General features: G+C 39.0%; 1 protein-coding gene across 10 annotated transcripts in view; it reads right to left on the bottom strand.

Moving 5' to 3' along the window:
- banp (BTG3 associated nuclear protein) overlaps nt 1–17867 on the bottom strand; it is a 296836-nt gene that overhangs the window by 147571 nt on the left and 131398 nt on the right. For all 10 annotated transcript variants that reach the window (XM_059651709.1, XM_059651711.1, XM_048546311.2 and 7 more), the window contains 2 exons: nt 14140–14262; nt 8558–8733 (listed from right to left, as the gene is read on the bottom strand). In XM_059651709.1, the coding sequence (XP_059507692.1) occupies nt 8558–8733; nt 14140–14262 (299 nt within the window). The remainder of the gene's footprint in view (nt 1–8557; nt 8734–14139; nt 14263–17867) is intronic.

Here is a 17867-nt window from a genome sequence, read left to right as displayed (position 1 = left end):
ATGCTCACAGGATAAACAGGTGCCCCTCAGTCCCTCTGCCGGTGATTCAATTACATGTCCAGTGGAAGTAGAACAAAATTAAACTTCTGAACTGTTGAAAAAGTTCAGTGTGCTGGGGCCCTATAAAACAGAGAAGCCCAGAGAACAGATGCTAAGGTCCTTATGTGGCCACAGGACACTATGTCGAACAGCCAGTTTCCACTACAGCTACAGATGTAGATATCATACCTCGCTGGAGGACTTAGAAATACATGAGAAAGAACACATAAATGCATCAGGGTGCAAAAGATGTTTAAACCTTTGATGTTCGTGAATGATTACTTTACTGCACCAAATTCATGAACTTTATTCAGTGCCTCAAGGGTACTGAATAGCTTTGACAACCCTTGCACCCTAATACCTGTTGTGGTGTTAAGGTCAACTGTGGCCATCTCAATATAGGGGCACTGAGTTCGGACATGATGGCTGACAGACAGCAGTAGTGATATGAGACACTGAAGAGAAATACCTATGTTTATAAGCAGCATACTGTTCAAAGGACCTTATGCCTACCTTCTGAATTTTGTTGTCATGAGCCTCCCTAGCACACATCTTCAAGACTGCAAGCACTTTTGGTGCAACTAGATTTTCTTGCACTTCTTGTCACAACAGGAATAAATCTCCTACATATCTTCTGAACACATGGTATCACATTTCTACTGCACTAGGTTGCAGGGAATGTAGTAGGCAAAGATTCTGGAAAACCTCACTGGGGCATATTGCAGAGGTCCTCTGGGACATCTGGGCAATGAACTTTCATCTTGTCGAATGCTGCTGTCTGTTCAATTGGGGTCCGGGTCAACCCATGGCAAATATTACACTATTCCTCAGCTTTAGTGTGAAAGGTCATCAGCAAAGACAGACGACAGCCATGTCTCGAGGGTACCCCTTGTTAGTGAGGAATACATCCACTGCAACATGTGAGGGGCTTAAACAATGGCAGCAGGGAGCGCTGGCATACAAATGCATCCTGAATGCTGCTCAGAGAACAAATGAACAAACCTGCAGGATGCGTCTTTAATGATCATATACCAAATAGACATTTATAGAGAGACAAAAATGTCCGTCCTGTCAATGAATGCAACAGGTTGGTGCAATAGAGCTTTGACGGTCATGTGCAATCTACTATGTGATAGCATTTGTGGAAAATTTGTAAAGGTCTAAGTCCAACAGAGTTCTCAGTCCCATCATCAGGATCACTTCAGAATGGCAAAAACTCTTCAGCTTTCTTAAACAATATGTCAGTCACTGTCTTACTGCATTGCTTTGCAACTACTTGGGATATCCCCACTCCTCCCCAGCAAATTCTTGGATTGAACCAAACATGTTTAAATTCAGTGATACTGTGATTTTCGCTGGCATTAAGGACCCACCTAATCTCATTGTGCAATGCTACAGAACAATAAAAGCCAGAAGCATTGTGGATGCTGTAAATCAGTAACAAAAACAAAGTTGCTGGAAAAGCTCAGCAGTCTGGCAGCATCTGTGAAGGCGAAAACAGAGTTAATGTTTCGTGTCCAGTGACCCTTCCTCACAACCACTCCTGTTCTGAGGAAGGGTCACCGGACCCGAAACATTAACTCTGTTTTCTCCTTCACAGAAGCTGCCAGGCCTGCTGAGCTTTTCCAGCAACTTTGTTTTTGCTACAGAAAAATACGAAGTCAATGGTCATTGGCAGACTCACAAGTTGCAGTCTTCTTGACACAATCACTGATAAGTAATACATCCAACTTCTAAATACACGAGTACATGACACATCATTTGCTGCCTCTGTCCAACTGTTTTCTCATTCATTTATCAGATATGAGCATCACTGGCTAGCCGCATTTATTGTACAAATGTCAATGTGGCATGTTGAGCTGCCTCCCGAAACTGCTGCAGACCATTTTTGTAAATAAGCCCACGATGACTTTTTTTTTGTGCGTGTGCAGGGGTAGGGTTCCAGATTTCTGGCGCAATGACACTGAAGGATAATTGATATATTTCCAAGTCAAGGTGGTGAATGGCCTGGAGGGGTTGTGCAGACGATGTTATCCTATGCATTGGTTACACGTCTTTCTAGACAGTAAAGATCATGAATTTGGAATGTGTTATCTAAGGAACATTTGTAATTTTATGCAGTGGATCTTATAGGTTGGGCACACTGCTCCCTGGTGTCATGACTGGAGGAAAAGAATGTGTGTGGATACAGTATCAATCAAACAGGCTGCTTTGCCCTGGATAATTTCAAGCTTCTCGACTGTTGTCGAAGGTACATTCATCCAGGCAAGAGCTAAGTATTCAATTACACTCCTGACTTGCACCTTTGTATACCATGAACAGGCTTTGGGGAGACAAGAGATGAGTTAGTCACTGCAGGATTCCTAGCCTCCGATCTGCTCTTGTGGCCACAGCATTTGCATAGCGAGTCCAGTTTATTTTATTTTTCCCCATGGTGTCCTGTGGTGGCCTGCTTAGCCATATTTTGGTCCTTTTGCTCTCCTACTACCCATACCGTATCCCTCATGCACACCTTTCCTTCACAGGTATGGGTTGAGAAAGATTTGGTGGTTGAGTCTCATCATGGAGAGATACCCTTTCCACCCACTGCTGCTCTTGGATGCAACATTCAAATTGTTGCCCCTTTACTTCTCAGAGCTTCTCCTTCACATCTATGTTAACGTTCTCTCTCCTCTGGTCAGAAAATTTCAACTCAATTCAAAGGAGGCCCAAAATAGTTGAAATTCTCCTTAGAGACCAAGGCCTGTCTGGAAACTACCACTTTTTAATTGTCAGGTAACAGTGACATGTAATCAACATTCATTGCTCCTTAAATTCAGTGAACAGCATTTAATTCAATTGAGAGAGAGTTAAATCAACTCAATAACGTTTCAAACAGTCCAGTTTACTTGTTGGGTGCCTCACTGTTCGCAATCACCCACCTGATTCATTTCAGAGTTCACAATGTCAGACCGCCAGTGGAATTCTAGGCATGCTGCCCCATCTACCACTCTAAACACACACACGTGCACCCTGTCACAGTTTCAACTCCAGTGGCCTGCTTTAAATTCCAGCAAAGTTTGTAGAATTAGGCAAGGCTAATTTTAATGCAATGAGGTAGAGACTGTCCATTGTGAATTGTGCAAGTCTATTAATTGGTGAAATTAAAGACACTGGAAGGTACTCAAAATTTATCATTTCAATACAGAACCAGGTTATGTCCCTGAGGGAAAAGAGTACCACTTTCAAAAACAACAGCCTTAGGTGACTGAAGAGTTAACACACAATATAAAGCTAAAAAGAAAAAGCATACAAAATATACACAAAATTCAAAAAGTAGTTCAAATCCCGGTGAACAAAGAACAATGAAAAGTGAAAAATCAGACAGCAAGACCTTAAGAAGGAAGTATGAAAGTAAATTCAGAAAGGATGTCAAGATCTCAGCAGAGTATTTTCTAACTGTTTTATAAGAAAAGAGATGGTGGTCAAGAGCAAAGTGAGCTCTTGACAACAGGTGGAAGTAAAATTATCAATAAGGAGATAACAAGGTGTAGAGCTGGACGAACACAGCAGGCTAAGCAGCATCAGAGGAGCAGGAAAGCTGACGTTTCGGGTCTAGACCCTCCTTCAGAAATCAGTTCTGAAGAAGGGTTGAAACCCGAAACGTCAGGTTTCCTGCTCCTCTGATGCTGCTTGGCCTGCTGTGTTCATCCAGCTCTACACCTCGTTATCTCAGATTCTCCAGCATCTGCAGTTCCTACTATCTCAGGATAAAATACGGAATTATAGTTGTGATGAATTATTACTTCATCTCAGTACATACCTTGGCAGAAGACATGAGTCATGCCACACAGCCCAAGGAAACAAATATTGTAATAAGATACAGGATTCACCAATATTAACAATTTTTTAAATTTGCTTCATATTCATTCTTGCTTAGAGGCCTTCAGATTTGAAGTTGGAGGAAAATTGATTTATTTCAAATCTTGCTCAAAGACCTGGAATGCCCTCTTTGAAATAAGTTACTGAAACATCACTGTAGACATTGGCATTTTTTTTTAGACAAAAGGCTTCATATTAATCACCACTGGCCATAACTGCTGGTTCTGCTGCTGACCAATGATGTGATTGAGTGTGCTTTGGTATCTGGAATTAGTTGGGAACAAAAGCCTAAGTGGAAGGGCTGCCAAGTTCACATCATCTGCTTCTGAAAACAAAATCCTTTTTGTTGTTTTGGGGAAACAAATTTACCTTTTTGAAAGTGTGACTGAAGAAAGGAGAGTGACCAGAGTGAGAAGAGACTTCAGTTGAGTGAGTACATCTGGGAATTTGGTTCGAAGTGGGAATACAGTGTAGAAGAGCTTTAAGTTACTGCATGGAATGAATTCTCCAAACTGAGAGGTCAGCAGGGGGAGATAAAAAACACATTTTAAGAGACTATCTGCAGGGGGACCAGTGGTGGTGTGGTATCATGAATCACAATGTGATAAGAATGTAGGAAGGGCTGCAAATTGGGGCATATTTATATGCTTCAAAATAAAAGTATGGTCTTTGATTTGTGGTAAGAATGCCAGTATTTTTCTCCGCTTTGTTCCTTAAGAATAGCTTAGGTATAAGATTCTGGAAAAAGATTACAATAAAGTGCTAGGAACAGGGATTCTAAAATAATGATTTCTTTTTAATGATAAAGTAAGTAATGTGTTGCTGCTGTGGCACGTGGGAGCTGTTGGACGCTGGCACAGTAGAGTGAACCTGTTTTGCAGCTTGAGGAACCCCAGGTCTGAGTCAAGGAGCTGGAAGCTGCAATTTTGAAGACATTGTGGCACAGAGAAGGGGAAAATTACCTGGGCACTTTATTCTAGTAGGCCATCACATCCCTCAGATGAGGATTCAAATTTTGTCTGTGATCAGCTACATGGTGTGACTGCAGATGAACCATGTATTGGGACACAAGATAGTTCCAAAGTGGTTTGGAAATGACATAGCTCAGATGCAACATTACTCATCTTTTACTCATTCGTGCAATGTGGACATTGTTCGCTAGGACAGTAGTTATTGCCCATTTGTAGCTACATTTGACAAAGTAGTGATAAATTGTCCTGTGAATCACTGCAGTCCATTTGATGGAAGTAGATGCTCAATGCCATTAAGGGTTTCCAGGATTTTGACCCAGCAACACTGAAGGGATAACAATCTTTTTCAAAATCAGAACGATTAGTGGCATCAAGGAGATGCTTGGCTTCCCAAGCATCTGCTGCTATTGCTCTTTCAGATGGTAATGGCCAAATATTTAGAAAGTGCTGTCTAAGGAGTCTTCGTGAATTCTCACAGTGCATTCTGTAGTTAGTACATACAGCTTTATTGAGTATCAGCAATAGAGGGAGTGAATGCTTATAGATTTGGTGCAATCAAGCAGCTGTTTGTCCCACATGTTGTCAGGCTTGAGTCTTGTTGAAGCTGCACTCATCCAGATAAGAGAACAGAGGTTGGAAGTTTCCTCAAACTCCTGACTTGTGCAATGTAAATGGGATATTCTTTGGGGGAGATGAGTTCGGGCAAGAATGATTCTTAGCTTCTGACTTCTTTTGTAGCCACCGTTTTTGTGTGGTTAGTCCAGTTCAGTTTTTTTAAGTCAATGGTAACTCCCAAGATATTTGATAGTGGGGTCTATAAAATCACAATGCCAATGTACATCAAAAGAATTATATTAAATTCTCTCATTAGATATGGTTATTGGCTGGCATTTGTACGGTGTGAAAGTTATTTGCCAACTGTCAGCCCAAACCTGGACATTTGCTGCATTTGGATAAAGATTACTTCAGTATGTGTCATTGCGAATGGCGCTGAAGATCATGCACTCATCAGTGAGCATCCCTCCTTTTGACCTTACGATGTTGTTAAATGCTGAGATATCCTGGAGTTGAAATACTGATCTCCAATAATCATTACTATCTTTTTATATGCCAGGTATGACTCCAATGGGAGTGCTATCTCACTGATTCTCATTGACTCTAGTTTGATAAGACTACAAATCATACTCAGACAAATGCAGCAGTGAGGTCAAGGGCTGTCACTCATCACTCCTTTGGGATTCAGTTCTTCTGTCCATGTTTGAACTAAGTTTGGCCCTACCAGGACCCAAACTTGAACACCAGTGTGCAGCTTGTTGTTTGAAAGTCCTCTTTGGTAACATCTTCAATACTTTACTACTGATTGAAATGTACATTTATGGGTGTTAAGTGGCCGGTTTGCATCCATGCTGCCTGTGTGTATGCAGGACATAACCTGGTCAATTTTACACATTGCTGTGTACAGACTAGTGCTTTCAGTGTACTGGAACAACTTGGCTCAGGGGCAGAGCAAGTTCTCAATACTATGGCCGGAATGTAGTCAGGGCCCGTAACTTTTACAGTATCTTGTGTCTCCAGCCGTTTCTTGATAGCATGTGAAGTGAATCAAATCAACTAAGGACATCGACATCAGTGATGCTGGGGCCCTCTGGAAAAAGGCAAAGTGGATCACCCACTCAGGACTTTTGGCATAAAAATGTTTTAAATCCTTCACCTTTCTTTTAATCCAATATGCTGGGCACTCATTCATTGAGGATCACTTGTGGGGTTAGCTTCACCAGTGAGTTGATTGTCTACTACCATTCACAGCTGGAGGTGTTCAGGGCTTAGATCTCATTTGCTATGGAAATTCCACAATCACTTGCTGCTTGTACTTTTTGTCATGCAAGTAGTCCTGTTTTCTACTTTCACATGGCTGACATCCATTTTTAGGTACACCTCATTCTGTTCTGGGCAGGCTCTCCTGCACTTTCCATTGAACAAAAGTTGATCACCTGGCTTAATGGCAATTGTAGAGCAACAGATACACCAGACCACGGGGATGCAGAATGCTTTTGCGTATCGTTCTGCTGCCAATAGCCTACAACGATTCATGGATGCCCAGGCTCAAGTTACTAGATTGGTTTGAAGTCTATCCCATTTTGTACAGTGAAACTGCCCAACAGTATGATGGATGGTTGCCTCAAATGTGAGGATGGGACTTCATCTCCACAAGCTCGGCGCAGTGGTCACCTTTACAAACACTGTCATAGAAAGATGCATTTGCAGCAAAAGAGATTGGCGAGGATGAGGTCAAGTACATTTCTACCTCCTTTCCTCGTTAATTGCCAGAGACTCAGTCTAGCAACTCAATCAGTTCAGTCAGCAATGGTGTTACTGAGCTAGTCTTAGTGATCAATATTGAAATTCCTGCAACAAGAGTACCTTCTGCATCATTTCCACCATCAGTGCTTCATCTAGGTGGTGTTAGACATGGAGGAATACGGATTGTTCAACTGGCCATGGTAATCAGCAGGACGTTGCCCATGTAGGGCCTAATACCATTCGACTTCATCAGGTGCAGAGTCAACATCACTCTCCCAGGCCAACTTCCTCCCAACTATATCCCGTTGTGTTACCACCTGTTCATAGAACAGGACATATTCAGAGATGATGCTGGTGTTATCTGGGAGCAGTGTGTGTAAGATACAGTTTTGCAAGTATGACTTTGTCAGGCTGTTGTTTCATTAGTCTGTGATTCAGCTCTGGCAATCTTTTTCCAGATACTGGCAATGAGGACTTTGGTTATTTTCAAGGCCACCATTAGGGTTTCCACTGCCTACATCAATGTCAGTACTTGTTTCATCACTTTGAGACATTTTAGTCATAGATTATATCCAAAAGGCATCCTAGGCCATTTCAGAGGGTTGTGGTAGATTTCAAATCTAAGTTCCCAGAACATTTCCAGAGTTTCTGTATTACTAGTCCAGTGACAATACCACTATCTTCTGTACTAAACAGCCAAGTAATATGTAATAGGCCTATTTATTGTTCATTAAGACTGAACCCATCTGCCACCAGGGACTTTTTGTGGATGTCCTCCCTTAAGCGATATCAGTCACCTAGGCTGATACTAGCAACTAGAATTAGTGGCAGTGAAGCTACCCAATGCTTCCCAGAACGTTCAAGCAAAAACCAAAAGTATGAAGGTCACATTTTCCTCCAGTGTCCATCTAATTGCACCATGTAAACTGCAGGAAAATCCTTTCTCATGATATCACACACTAACTCCCAAATAGAAGGGAAGAGGAAGAGGAAAAGAAAGGTGCAAAATAGAAAAACGTACCAGCAACCTGAAGACATCAGATGAATTTTTTTTTAAAAAGTGACTTATGAAATCGCAGATCTGAAACATTAATGCGGTTTCCCAAAAGATGCTGCCCAGCTAGCAGTATTTCCAGCATTTCCTGCTTTTATTATAGAAAGTGACCGTAACTTGTGCTATGTGCAATGTCTCTGGAGATCAGCCAGTTCTTTTGGATTTCCCACAAGTACCAAGAAGCTTTCAAATAAAGCATTAACAGCTGACGAAAAAGGGAAACAAAGCACTTCTACAAGTTAATTTAAAAGGGAAGTCATAAACTATTTCTATAAGTGGTGTTACTTTCAACAATGATTTGTTTTCAAAGTTTAGATAGTCTAATGCCTACCTTCAGAATTCAATGTAATGAGTGTAACATTTGGGGCCAAGTTCTGACCACCTGATTGACCACTATTTGAAACGGTGTCACTTGTTTCAGATCCACTCTCAACATCTTCAGTATGGCTATCTTCATGGCCAGGAACCTTCACAATTATTGTGTTTTGTCTCCTCCCTGGCACTGAACTTAATTGTCCCAAAACAGGAAAAAAATACAAAAAAGTAACAAAGCAACCTGTTAGCCTGTATGTTACTGACAGATCAATAACAATCAAAGCTGTAGTTAGGTATTTATCATTAATCATATGGTTTGCAAATTGTTAACATTAAGTCTAAAATAATTCTATCTCAGTAGGTAAATTCTATGAAACCATATAAACAAACATAGTTCATAACCGTATATTCAAACAATCTGCAAAAGATTTAGAGGATGTCATACATTTTCACTTAATTGAGACATAATCATTTCAATTCGCCTTACATCTGGGGGCACAGAAACGATTTTTTTTAAAAAAGGGAAAATTAATTAAATGCATTTTAAAGAACTCCAACTTGCTTGTGACATATAAAAGAATTGCAAAAAAATATTGTACTACTGCACTTTTGAATTTAACAGTGCCAGAAGTACTGGGTTATAAGATTCATCATACAAGTCATTCACAAATCTTGGTCTTTTGCTTTACATTCTACTTAGCAAGTACACATTTTCACTTTCCAGATTTTTACTTTTGAGGGAAAGTTTTGAGAACATTTATGATAATGGAATATGGTCAGCATGTTCCAAGTCTTTTGGGTTTTCATTTTAAAATTTTTATTCATTTTAAAAAACACTATAAAGAAGAAATTGCCACTTGATGATAATGACAGATTAAGTCTCAAATTTCATAATGCATTAGGAATGAAAATACAGACAAATGCTAAGTATTAATTCACTTAATTTCACTCAGAGTGGAGACGCAAGTTATTTTTAACAATGAATTACAATTGCATTGGAAGCTAGTAACCAAATATCAATAAGCATGTTTAAATAGAAATTGTTTCTAGTTCTTGGAAACTGCTTTTAAAAGAATATTCTGTTTGTCTAAATTTTAAAATTTTAGTAAAAGGACTGTCTCAAACTTTGAGACCTTCTAACATAGCATCCAGCATATCCTCCAAGATTTAACTCCATGTTTAACCAGCTAGAGAATGAAATGTGTAGTACCAGCATCCCATAGCATCATTCGCCATTATCCTTGATACGATGCATATTTTCCAAGCTTGATACTCAGCACATAAAAAATGTCTGAATAAAGAAAATTACTATGGTGTAAAATTTCAGGGTTTTTTTTGTCTAATGACTTGGTAAACTGCAATTGGATGTTTTGTATAGATGCTAAACATGCTAAGACCTACTGTACAGAACGGCAACAATCGTGCAGGATTTATTTTTCACTGGTAAATACAGAAGGTTGTCTAACCAAAATCACAGAATTATTTTTAAAATATTTAAATTTTAGAAATTATCTTAAGTGAACAAATAATAACCTACAATTTTTAATTAATAATTCCCTTGAACAAAATGTCAGGGAAATGAATATTTACTCAATTTTTAAACACAGTGACTCAATGTATATCTTTGTGGACAGCCACATTATGACATGATTCAAAATAAATCCACAATAAATTCAACTATGAGAATAGCAGAAAATCTAGCACTGTTGATTTCATTCTGTGATAATTTCCTCAAAATACCTTGAAAGAAAGAGGGAGGCAGAGGATCAAGTACTTCTCTGAGACAGGCCAAAGAACCTTTACAGTAGGAAGTCAATATTCCAAAGAAACCTTCAGCAATGAGCAGAGAACCATGATATTGTTTCATTGCTACTCAGGCTGTTAACACAATTTAATGTATACAAAAAAATTGCATGAGGAGTTAGATCACCCCAAAACTTGAGCAATGTGCATGAGGAGCAGGAGAAGGAATAGGCCACGCGGCCATTCAAGCCTGTTCCACCATTCAATAAGATCAGAACTGATCAATAACCTTGCCTCCATCATCCTCTAGGAAAGTGTGTTCCGAAGACTTTAAAACCCTCAGATAAAATTCTCCTCATTTTTATCTTAATCAGGAGACCCCTATTTTCAAACAGTATCCTAGTTCTAGTGGCCCAGAAGGAAGAACACCATTTATGCATTCACCTTGTTAAGTCACCTCATGACTTTACATGAGTCATTAAAGTTTCCTTTCATTCTTCTAAACTCCAATGGATAGCTTGTCCAAATGTTTCTCATTAAGTAACCTCTTATCCCAGATAACAGTCAAGTGAATCTTTTCTGAACTGAATCTTATCCAAATAAATCCTTTCCAAAATAAAGAGGCCAGAGTTCCGGATATGATCTCACCAATGCTCTGTACAACTATCATAAAACATCCTACTTCAAATTCCATTTCCCTTCCAATATATAATATTAATTTGTGTTCTTAATCACTTGCTGTACCTCCATACTGTCTTTTTGTCATTCCTGTACCAGGACACTTACACCCCTCTATATCTTAGAGGTCGCCACGTTCTTTTCATTCAAATAAAATGCTGCCTTCTCTATTATTCATGTAATTGTGCACAAGTCCACATTTAACGACATCATACTCCATCTGCCAAATATTTGCACACTCACTAATCCTGTCTATATCACTCTTCAGGCTCCTTGCGTCCTATTTACAACTAAAACCTTAATAGTAGATTCCAGCAGTTTTCCAAAAACAGATGTTAAGTCAACCGGCCTATTTCTTTTCATGCTTTCAGTGTCCCTCCTTTCCCTTTCTGGAACAAAGGAGTCACATTGGCCTGTTACCAATCTGATGAGCTCTTTCCAGAATTTTGAAAAATTAAAACCATTGCATTTATCACCTCAAAAGCAACTTGTCTGAAGTCAACAGTTGAGTCCCTAGTTGCCCATGGACTTGGTTGGGTATGTCTTCGTTCCCTTTCACATCCTGATTCATATTTACATAAAACATTACAGTATAGGAGCAAGCCCTTTGGCCCACCATGTCTGTACCAACCATGATGCCACTCTAAAACATAATCCCATCTGTCTGTACATTGTCCATATCCTTCTATTCCCTGCTTGTTCATCTGTCTGTCAAAATGTCTCTAAGATATTGCTAATGTCTGCTTCTACCACCTCCCCTAGCAGCGCAAAGGCTCCTCCCAAATTTTGTTCAAAAAAAACTTGCTTTGCACATATCCTTTAAACGTTTCCCCCTTTTTCCTAAACCTATTCTCCTGATTATTTGACATTTTCACCCTGGGTAAAAAAGACTCTGACTGTCTATACCACTCAATTTACTTCTGAGTGGTCACCTGTCAGTCTCCAACACTCTAGAGAAAAAAAGATAAAGGTTTTTCCAATCCAGGCAACTTCCTGGTAAATGTCTTTTGCACTCTATCCAGAGCCTTCATATCCTTCTTAGACTGTGACAACCAGAACTACAGACAATAACCCAAATGTAGCCTAATCAGTCTTATACAGCTGCAATAAGTCTTGCTAACTTTTATACTCAATGCCCTGACCAGTAAAGGCAAGTATGCCGTATGTCATCTTTACCATTTTAACCACGTGTGTTGAAACTTAGAGTGCTTTGGACATGGCCCCTGAAATTCTTCTAAACATTAATTCTTGAGAGTCCTGCCATTTACGCTATATTTTCCTCTTGTATTAGACCTCCCAAACTGCATCACCTTGTCTGGATTAGACTCCATCAGCCATTTCTTCCTCAACTTTCCAACTGTTCTACATACTGTTATATCTTTTTACAACCTTCTTCACATTCCACAACTCCAGCAATTTTTGAGCTGTTTGCAAACTTACTAATCAGAACACCTACATTTTCATCTAAATCATTTATATATATATTACAAACAAGATGTCCCAGCACTGATCCTTGAGCAACACCACTGGTGACAGACTTCCAGTCAGAAAAAAATATACCACTCCACAATTACCCTCTTTCTATGGCCAAGTCAATTTTGTACCCAACTTGCCAACTCATCATGGATTCTACTGCAATTTAATCTTCTAACTAGCCTACCATTAGTGACCTTGTTAAATGGTTTAGTAAAGTCCAAATAAACAACATCCACTGCCTTGGCCTCTATCACCTTTATCACTTCCTCAAAAAAACTCAATTGTTTATTTCAGGCATGTTATTTGTATTCTCTACAGTAAAGGCAGGTAAAAAATATCTATTCAATTTAGCTTCCATTTCTGTATTTTCCATGATTAATTATTCAGATCCTTTATACCGGACCAGTCAGGTTGTTATCTCCTCTTACTCTTTTCCCTCTTAAATACCTCTTACTATCTGTGCTTTTATATTTTAGTTAGATTTCTCTTGCACTCTAATTTCTCACACCTTATTAATCTTTTAATCATTCTTAGATATTGTTTATACTCTGTCCGAACTTCTGAGCTGCCACTCATCTTTGCAGAATTATATACTTTTTATTTCAATTTCATAGTTTCAACTTCCTTTGTTAGCCACAGATAATGCACCCTTCCCTTAGTGTTTCTTACACAGTGAAATGTGTCATTTGTGTATTCTGAAATGTCTTCATAAATATCTGCCACTGCATCTCCACTGCCATACCCTTAATCTAATTTCCCAGTTCATTTTTGCCAGCTCGATCTTCATGTTCTCATAATTTTAAGCTTAAAACATCAGTCTCAGATCTATTAGTTTCTCCCTCATACCATGATCATTACTACATAGGGGCATATGTATTTTTTCATTCATTATATCCTGCCTCTTTGCTCATTACTGGATATAGTATAGCCTCCCATCATGTTGCCTGTAAAGAGTTCTGCTCAAAGTAAAATTTCATGACCACATTACCCAGGTGACCTTTGCCAATTTATTTAATCTAACCAAATGTAAATTAAAATTTGCAATGATTTTTTCTGTACCTTTCTCACAGACCCTGTATTCCTTCCTGCACACCTGTCCTAGAGTGAGATTGCCTATTCAGCATGCTGACAAGTAATTTCTTACCTCTACTCAAGCTGACAGTATATCTTGATCTGTAAAACTAAAAACATCATCTCTCTTAACAGTCATACTAAGTAACAGAGCTACACCTCCACTTTTACCTTTTAACTTTTGCTGTTCTTCCAAAATGGTACATTCCCTTGAATATTCGGACTCCAGTCGCTTTCATTTTGCAGCCATGTCTCGCTAACTATCACCAGTTCATACATACTTATTTTTACTTGTGCTGTCAATTCATTAGTATTATTACTAATGATGTGAGTGTTCTGGCTTTTTCATTCTGACCTTTTACTACTTTTGTAACCTTCAGCCTTATATGCTGAAATTGTTTCCCCATTTCCGCAGCAAAGGTCATCAACCTGAAACATTAATTGTTTCACTCTCCATAGACGTTGCATGTCCTGATAAGTATTTCCAGAATTTTCTGCTTTTATTTAAACTATAACTATATAGATGCACTAAAAATTCTTGAAGCACGTGACTAACTGGACTACAAACAAGGCTCATTAATCTTGATGCAACAAGAAAATGAATTGAAATTTTTAAGGAGTTTCACTAACTTGCTGAGAATATTGTCCAGGGTGTCTGTTCCTCTGGCTAAAGGTTCTTCTTGTCCAGCAACTTTGGAACCAATTGGATTCTGTCGATCACTGTTTAATATGACAGTGGTTTGCGGTACTGTACTGCAAAAAAAAAGTCAAATAAAAATAAGATACTTCACAGAATAATGCAAAATAATAAACAAAATTAGGGAAGAAAACATTATATTTGACAAGTAAATATAGAATATCTATTTAACAAAATATATACCCAGATCATGTTTTGAGAAATGATTGCTCCTAAAAAAAACAGCATCCTTCTGAATATTATTTCACCATTTCACCCAGCTGTGAACCTCTGCAACAATAAGATGCAAATACCTAATTCACCCTTTAAACCAGCAGTACAAGTTTTAGATTTATTTCAGATAATAACCTTGAAATTTTCACAGTTTACCCAGATACTGATGAAGAATATACACTTAATCATGAATTCATTTGAGAATCATAATCAGATTAATGAGCATTCTTTAATTTATTGTGACCACATAAACAAAAATGTAATCATATTATAGGCAGCTGCATTACAAAGAATTCATACAATTAATACATCAACCCACGATGGTCAGGAATGTTCTGGATGGGTGTTAAAATGTGAAATAATTGCAAAATCCAACCAGAACCTAGCACAAACAGAGTCCACTTCCAGTTTTACCAGTGTAGATTTGGAGTCAGCTGGGTAACTTGCTCTGAGAGGGAGACTGGTACTTGTAATATTTAAATAAGTTTCAATACTTCGACACCTGGAAGTAATTTGAATCTGTCAGCTGTGAACCAGCTTGCCCAGGACTCAATAAACCCAGCAGTAAAGGAAAGCAGAGGTTTGCCAGATCCAGCAGATGTTCATTGCCAGGGGTTTTTGAAGCCCGAGAAAAACAGGAGTGCCTTCCCAAACCCTTCAGCAATCTGCTGTGACCTTTCCGGGTTATAAAATTGGCTCAATTCCAAAAATAACTTATTGTGATTTCTTAGACCCTGTTCATCTAGATTTATGAACATAAAAATTAGGGACAGATATAGTGTACTTGGCCCTTCAAGCCCGTTCTACCATTCAGCAACATCACAGCTTATCGGTTTGTGTTTACAATTCCATGTTCCCATCTATTTGCAATTACCTTTGGTTCCTTTGTCAAATAATTTAATCTTGCATTTTAAAAATAGTTCATGACTCCTGCTTCCAAAGCCTTCTGAGGCAGAGAGTTTCAAAGTCACATAACCATAAAGAAAGCGTTCCTGAAATCTCAGTCTGCAAAAGGTAGGCCCCAAATTGTAAGAATTGCTCCTGGTTTCTAAATTCAACCACGGGAGTAAACATCCTTTCCAAATCCACTTCCTCTGCAGCAACCAGATCTAATACACTTCAATCAAATCATCCCTTGCACTTGAGCTCTGGTGAAAATAAGTTCAGTCTGTTCAATCTTTCTTCATAAGAATATTAGCTTATTCTAGGTATCAATCCAGTAAACATTTCTCTTAACTATCTCCAACATGTTTATATGCTTACTTAAATGAGACGACCAAAACTGCAAACAGTATTCAAGATGTGATCTCACTAATGCATATTCGTATGTTCAATTCTTCGCATAACAGAAAGGCTAGTAACAGCATTAATGCTAACAGCATTAAATGACAACGTGTACATCGTTTTCAAACATTAATATAATCACACACGACTTGTGGTTAAAAGACCCTGCAACTTTCTCAGTGCCTGAAGAAAATAATACCAAAAGCCTTGGTCTTTGAGCTCCCCTTCTGCAAACTCAGGCAAGATATATTCTGGTCTGTAAACACTACTAAAAATTATGCAAGTTATTATCTCTCCATAGCATCTTGATTAAATAAAGCACAAATATTTTGACAATACCAGAGAAATAATGCCCATTTCTCTCCCTCCACCTCACAACATGAACATTCACTGTTTGGTTAAACTTTAAAACAATGCAATGTTTAATAATGTGCAAAATTTTGCCTGAAATTCAAAGAGATGATTCAGTTATTGAATAGATGCACTCTATCAGAAGTATGAAAGCTAAATCACCAGAATGAGCTGGTTTTAGGGTGGTTTGACATTACAGGAGGTCAGCCAACAAGAGTTAACTGTTTGCCAGGCTTTGATAAAATTACAGCATCTAAACAGCAGGACATGTATGAAACTAACAAGCAGCATTATGACATGAAGGCAGATGTTAGTGAATGCGCATTTGAGGTAAGAGTTTCCATTTCAGCCGATGAAACATGCAAACATTGTCTGTGCATGATTTAGGAGCATCTTTTGAGAGACCTAGAGTATTGATATCTCAAGTTGACTAATGATGTTGCAGTTCTAAAAAGCAAATTATTCCACTCAAAACATCAAAGCTCCCTCTCCCCCCACAATTTGCTTTTATATCAGAATTCCAGCATCAGTAATTACTTGGCTTATATTAATGTCTGTTCATCAGTGCTATACTGATTTCTTTTTAAAAGTGGGGTCCCACTATCACATCTGTTTTCCATGTTGCCCCATAAAATATTTTAATCGGAAATGTTGATGTTTTAATATCAACATGTTACAAATAGTGTACGTGTACTGAAGTTTCAGATGATGAGCTTCTCACCTTTAAGCATTTCATGTTATATTCCATAAATTAAGTAAGTAAAAAGTAATCGTTCTGAGGGAAAGGCTGTAGATGTCATATACATGGACTTCAGTAAGGCATTTGATAAGGTTCCCCATGGCAGGCGGATGGAGAAAGTGAAGTCACATGGGGTCCAGGGTGCGCTAGCTAGATGGATAAAAAACACTGTCTAGGCAACAGGAGACAGAGAGCAGTAGTAGAAGGGAGTTTCTCAAATTGGAGACCTGTGACTAGTGGTGTTCCACAGGGATCTGTTCTGGGACCACTGTTGTTTGTGATATACGTAAATGATTTGGAGGAAGGTGTCAGTGGTCTGATCAGCAGGTTTGCAGATGACACTAAGATTGGTGGAGAAGCAGATAATCAAGGGGACTGTCAGAGATTACAGCAGAATATAGATAGACTGGAGAGTTGGGCAGATAAATGGCAGATGGAGTTCAATCCAGGCAAATGCAAGGTGATGCATTTTGGAAGATCTAATTCAAGGGCGAAATATACAGTAAATGGAAAAGTCCAAGGGAAAATTGAAGAACAGACAGATCTGGGTGTTCAAGTCCACTGTTCCCTGAAGGTGGCAATGCAGGTCAACAGGGCGGTCAAGAAGGCATATGGCATGCTTTCTTTCGTCGGACGGGGTACTGAGTACAAGAGTTGGCAGGTCATGTTACAGTTGTATAAGACTTTGGTTCGGCCACATTTAGAATACTGCGTACAGTCCTGGTTGCCACATTACCAAAAGGATATGGACGCTTTGGAAAGGGTGCAGAGGAGGTTCACCAGGATGTTGCCTGGTATGGAGGGTGCTAGCTATGAAGAGAGATTGAGTAGATTAGGATTATTTTCATTAGAAAGACGGATATTGGGAGGGGACCTGATTGAGGTCTACAAAATCATGAGGGATATAGACAGGGTGGATAGCAAGAAGCTTTTTCCCCCAGAGTGGGGGACTCAATTACTAGGGGTCACGAGTTCAAAGTGAGAGGAGGAAAGTTTAGGGGAGATATGCGTGGAAAGTTCTTTACGCAGAGGGTGGTGGGTGCCTGGAACGCGTTGCCAGCGGAGGTGGTAGCG

The sequence above is a fragment of the Stegostoma tigrinum genome, chromosome 16 (genome assembly GCF_030684315.1).
Source record: "Stegostoma tigrinum isolate sSteTig4 chromosome 16, sSteTig4.hap1, whole genome shotgun sequence".
Lineage (NCBI taxonomy): Eukaryota > Metazoa > Chordata > Chondrichthyes > Orectolobiformes > Stegostomatidae > Stegostoma > Stegostoma tigrinum.
Note: the sequence above shows the minus strand (reverse complement) of the source record. Positions and strands in the feature narration are given on the sequence as shown.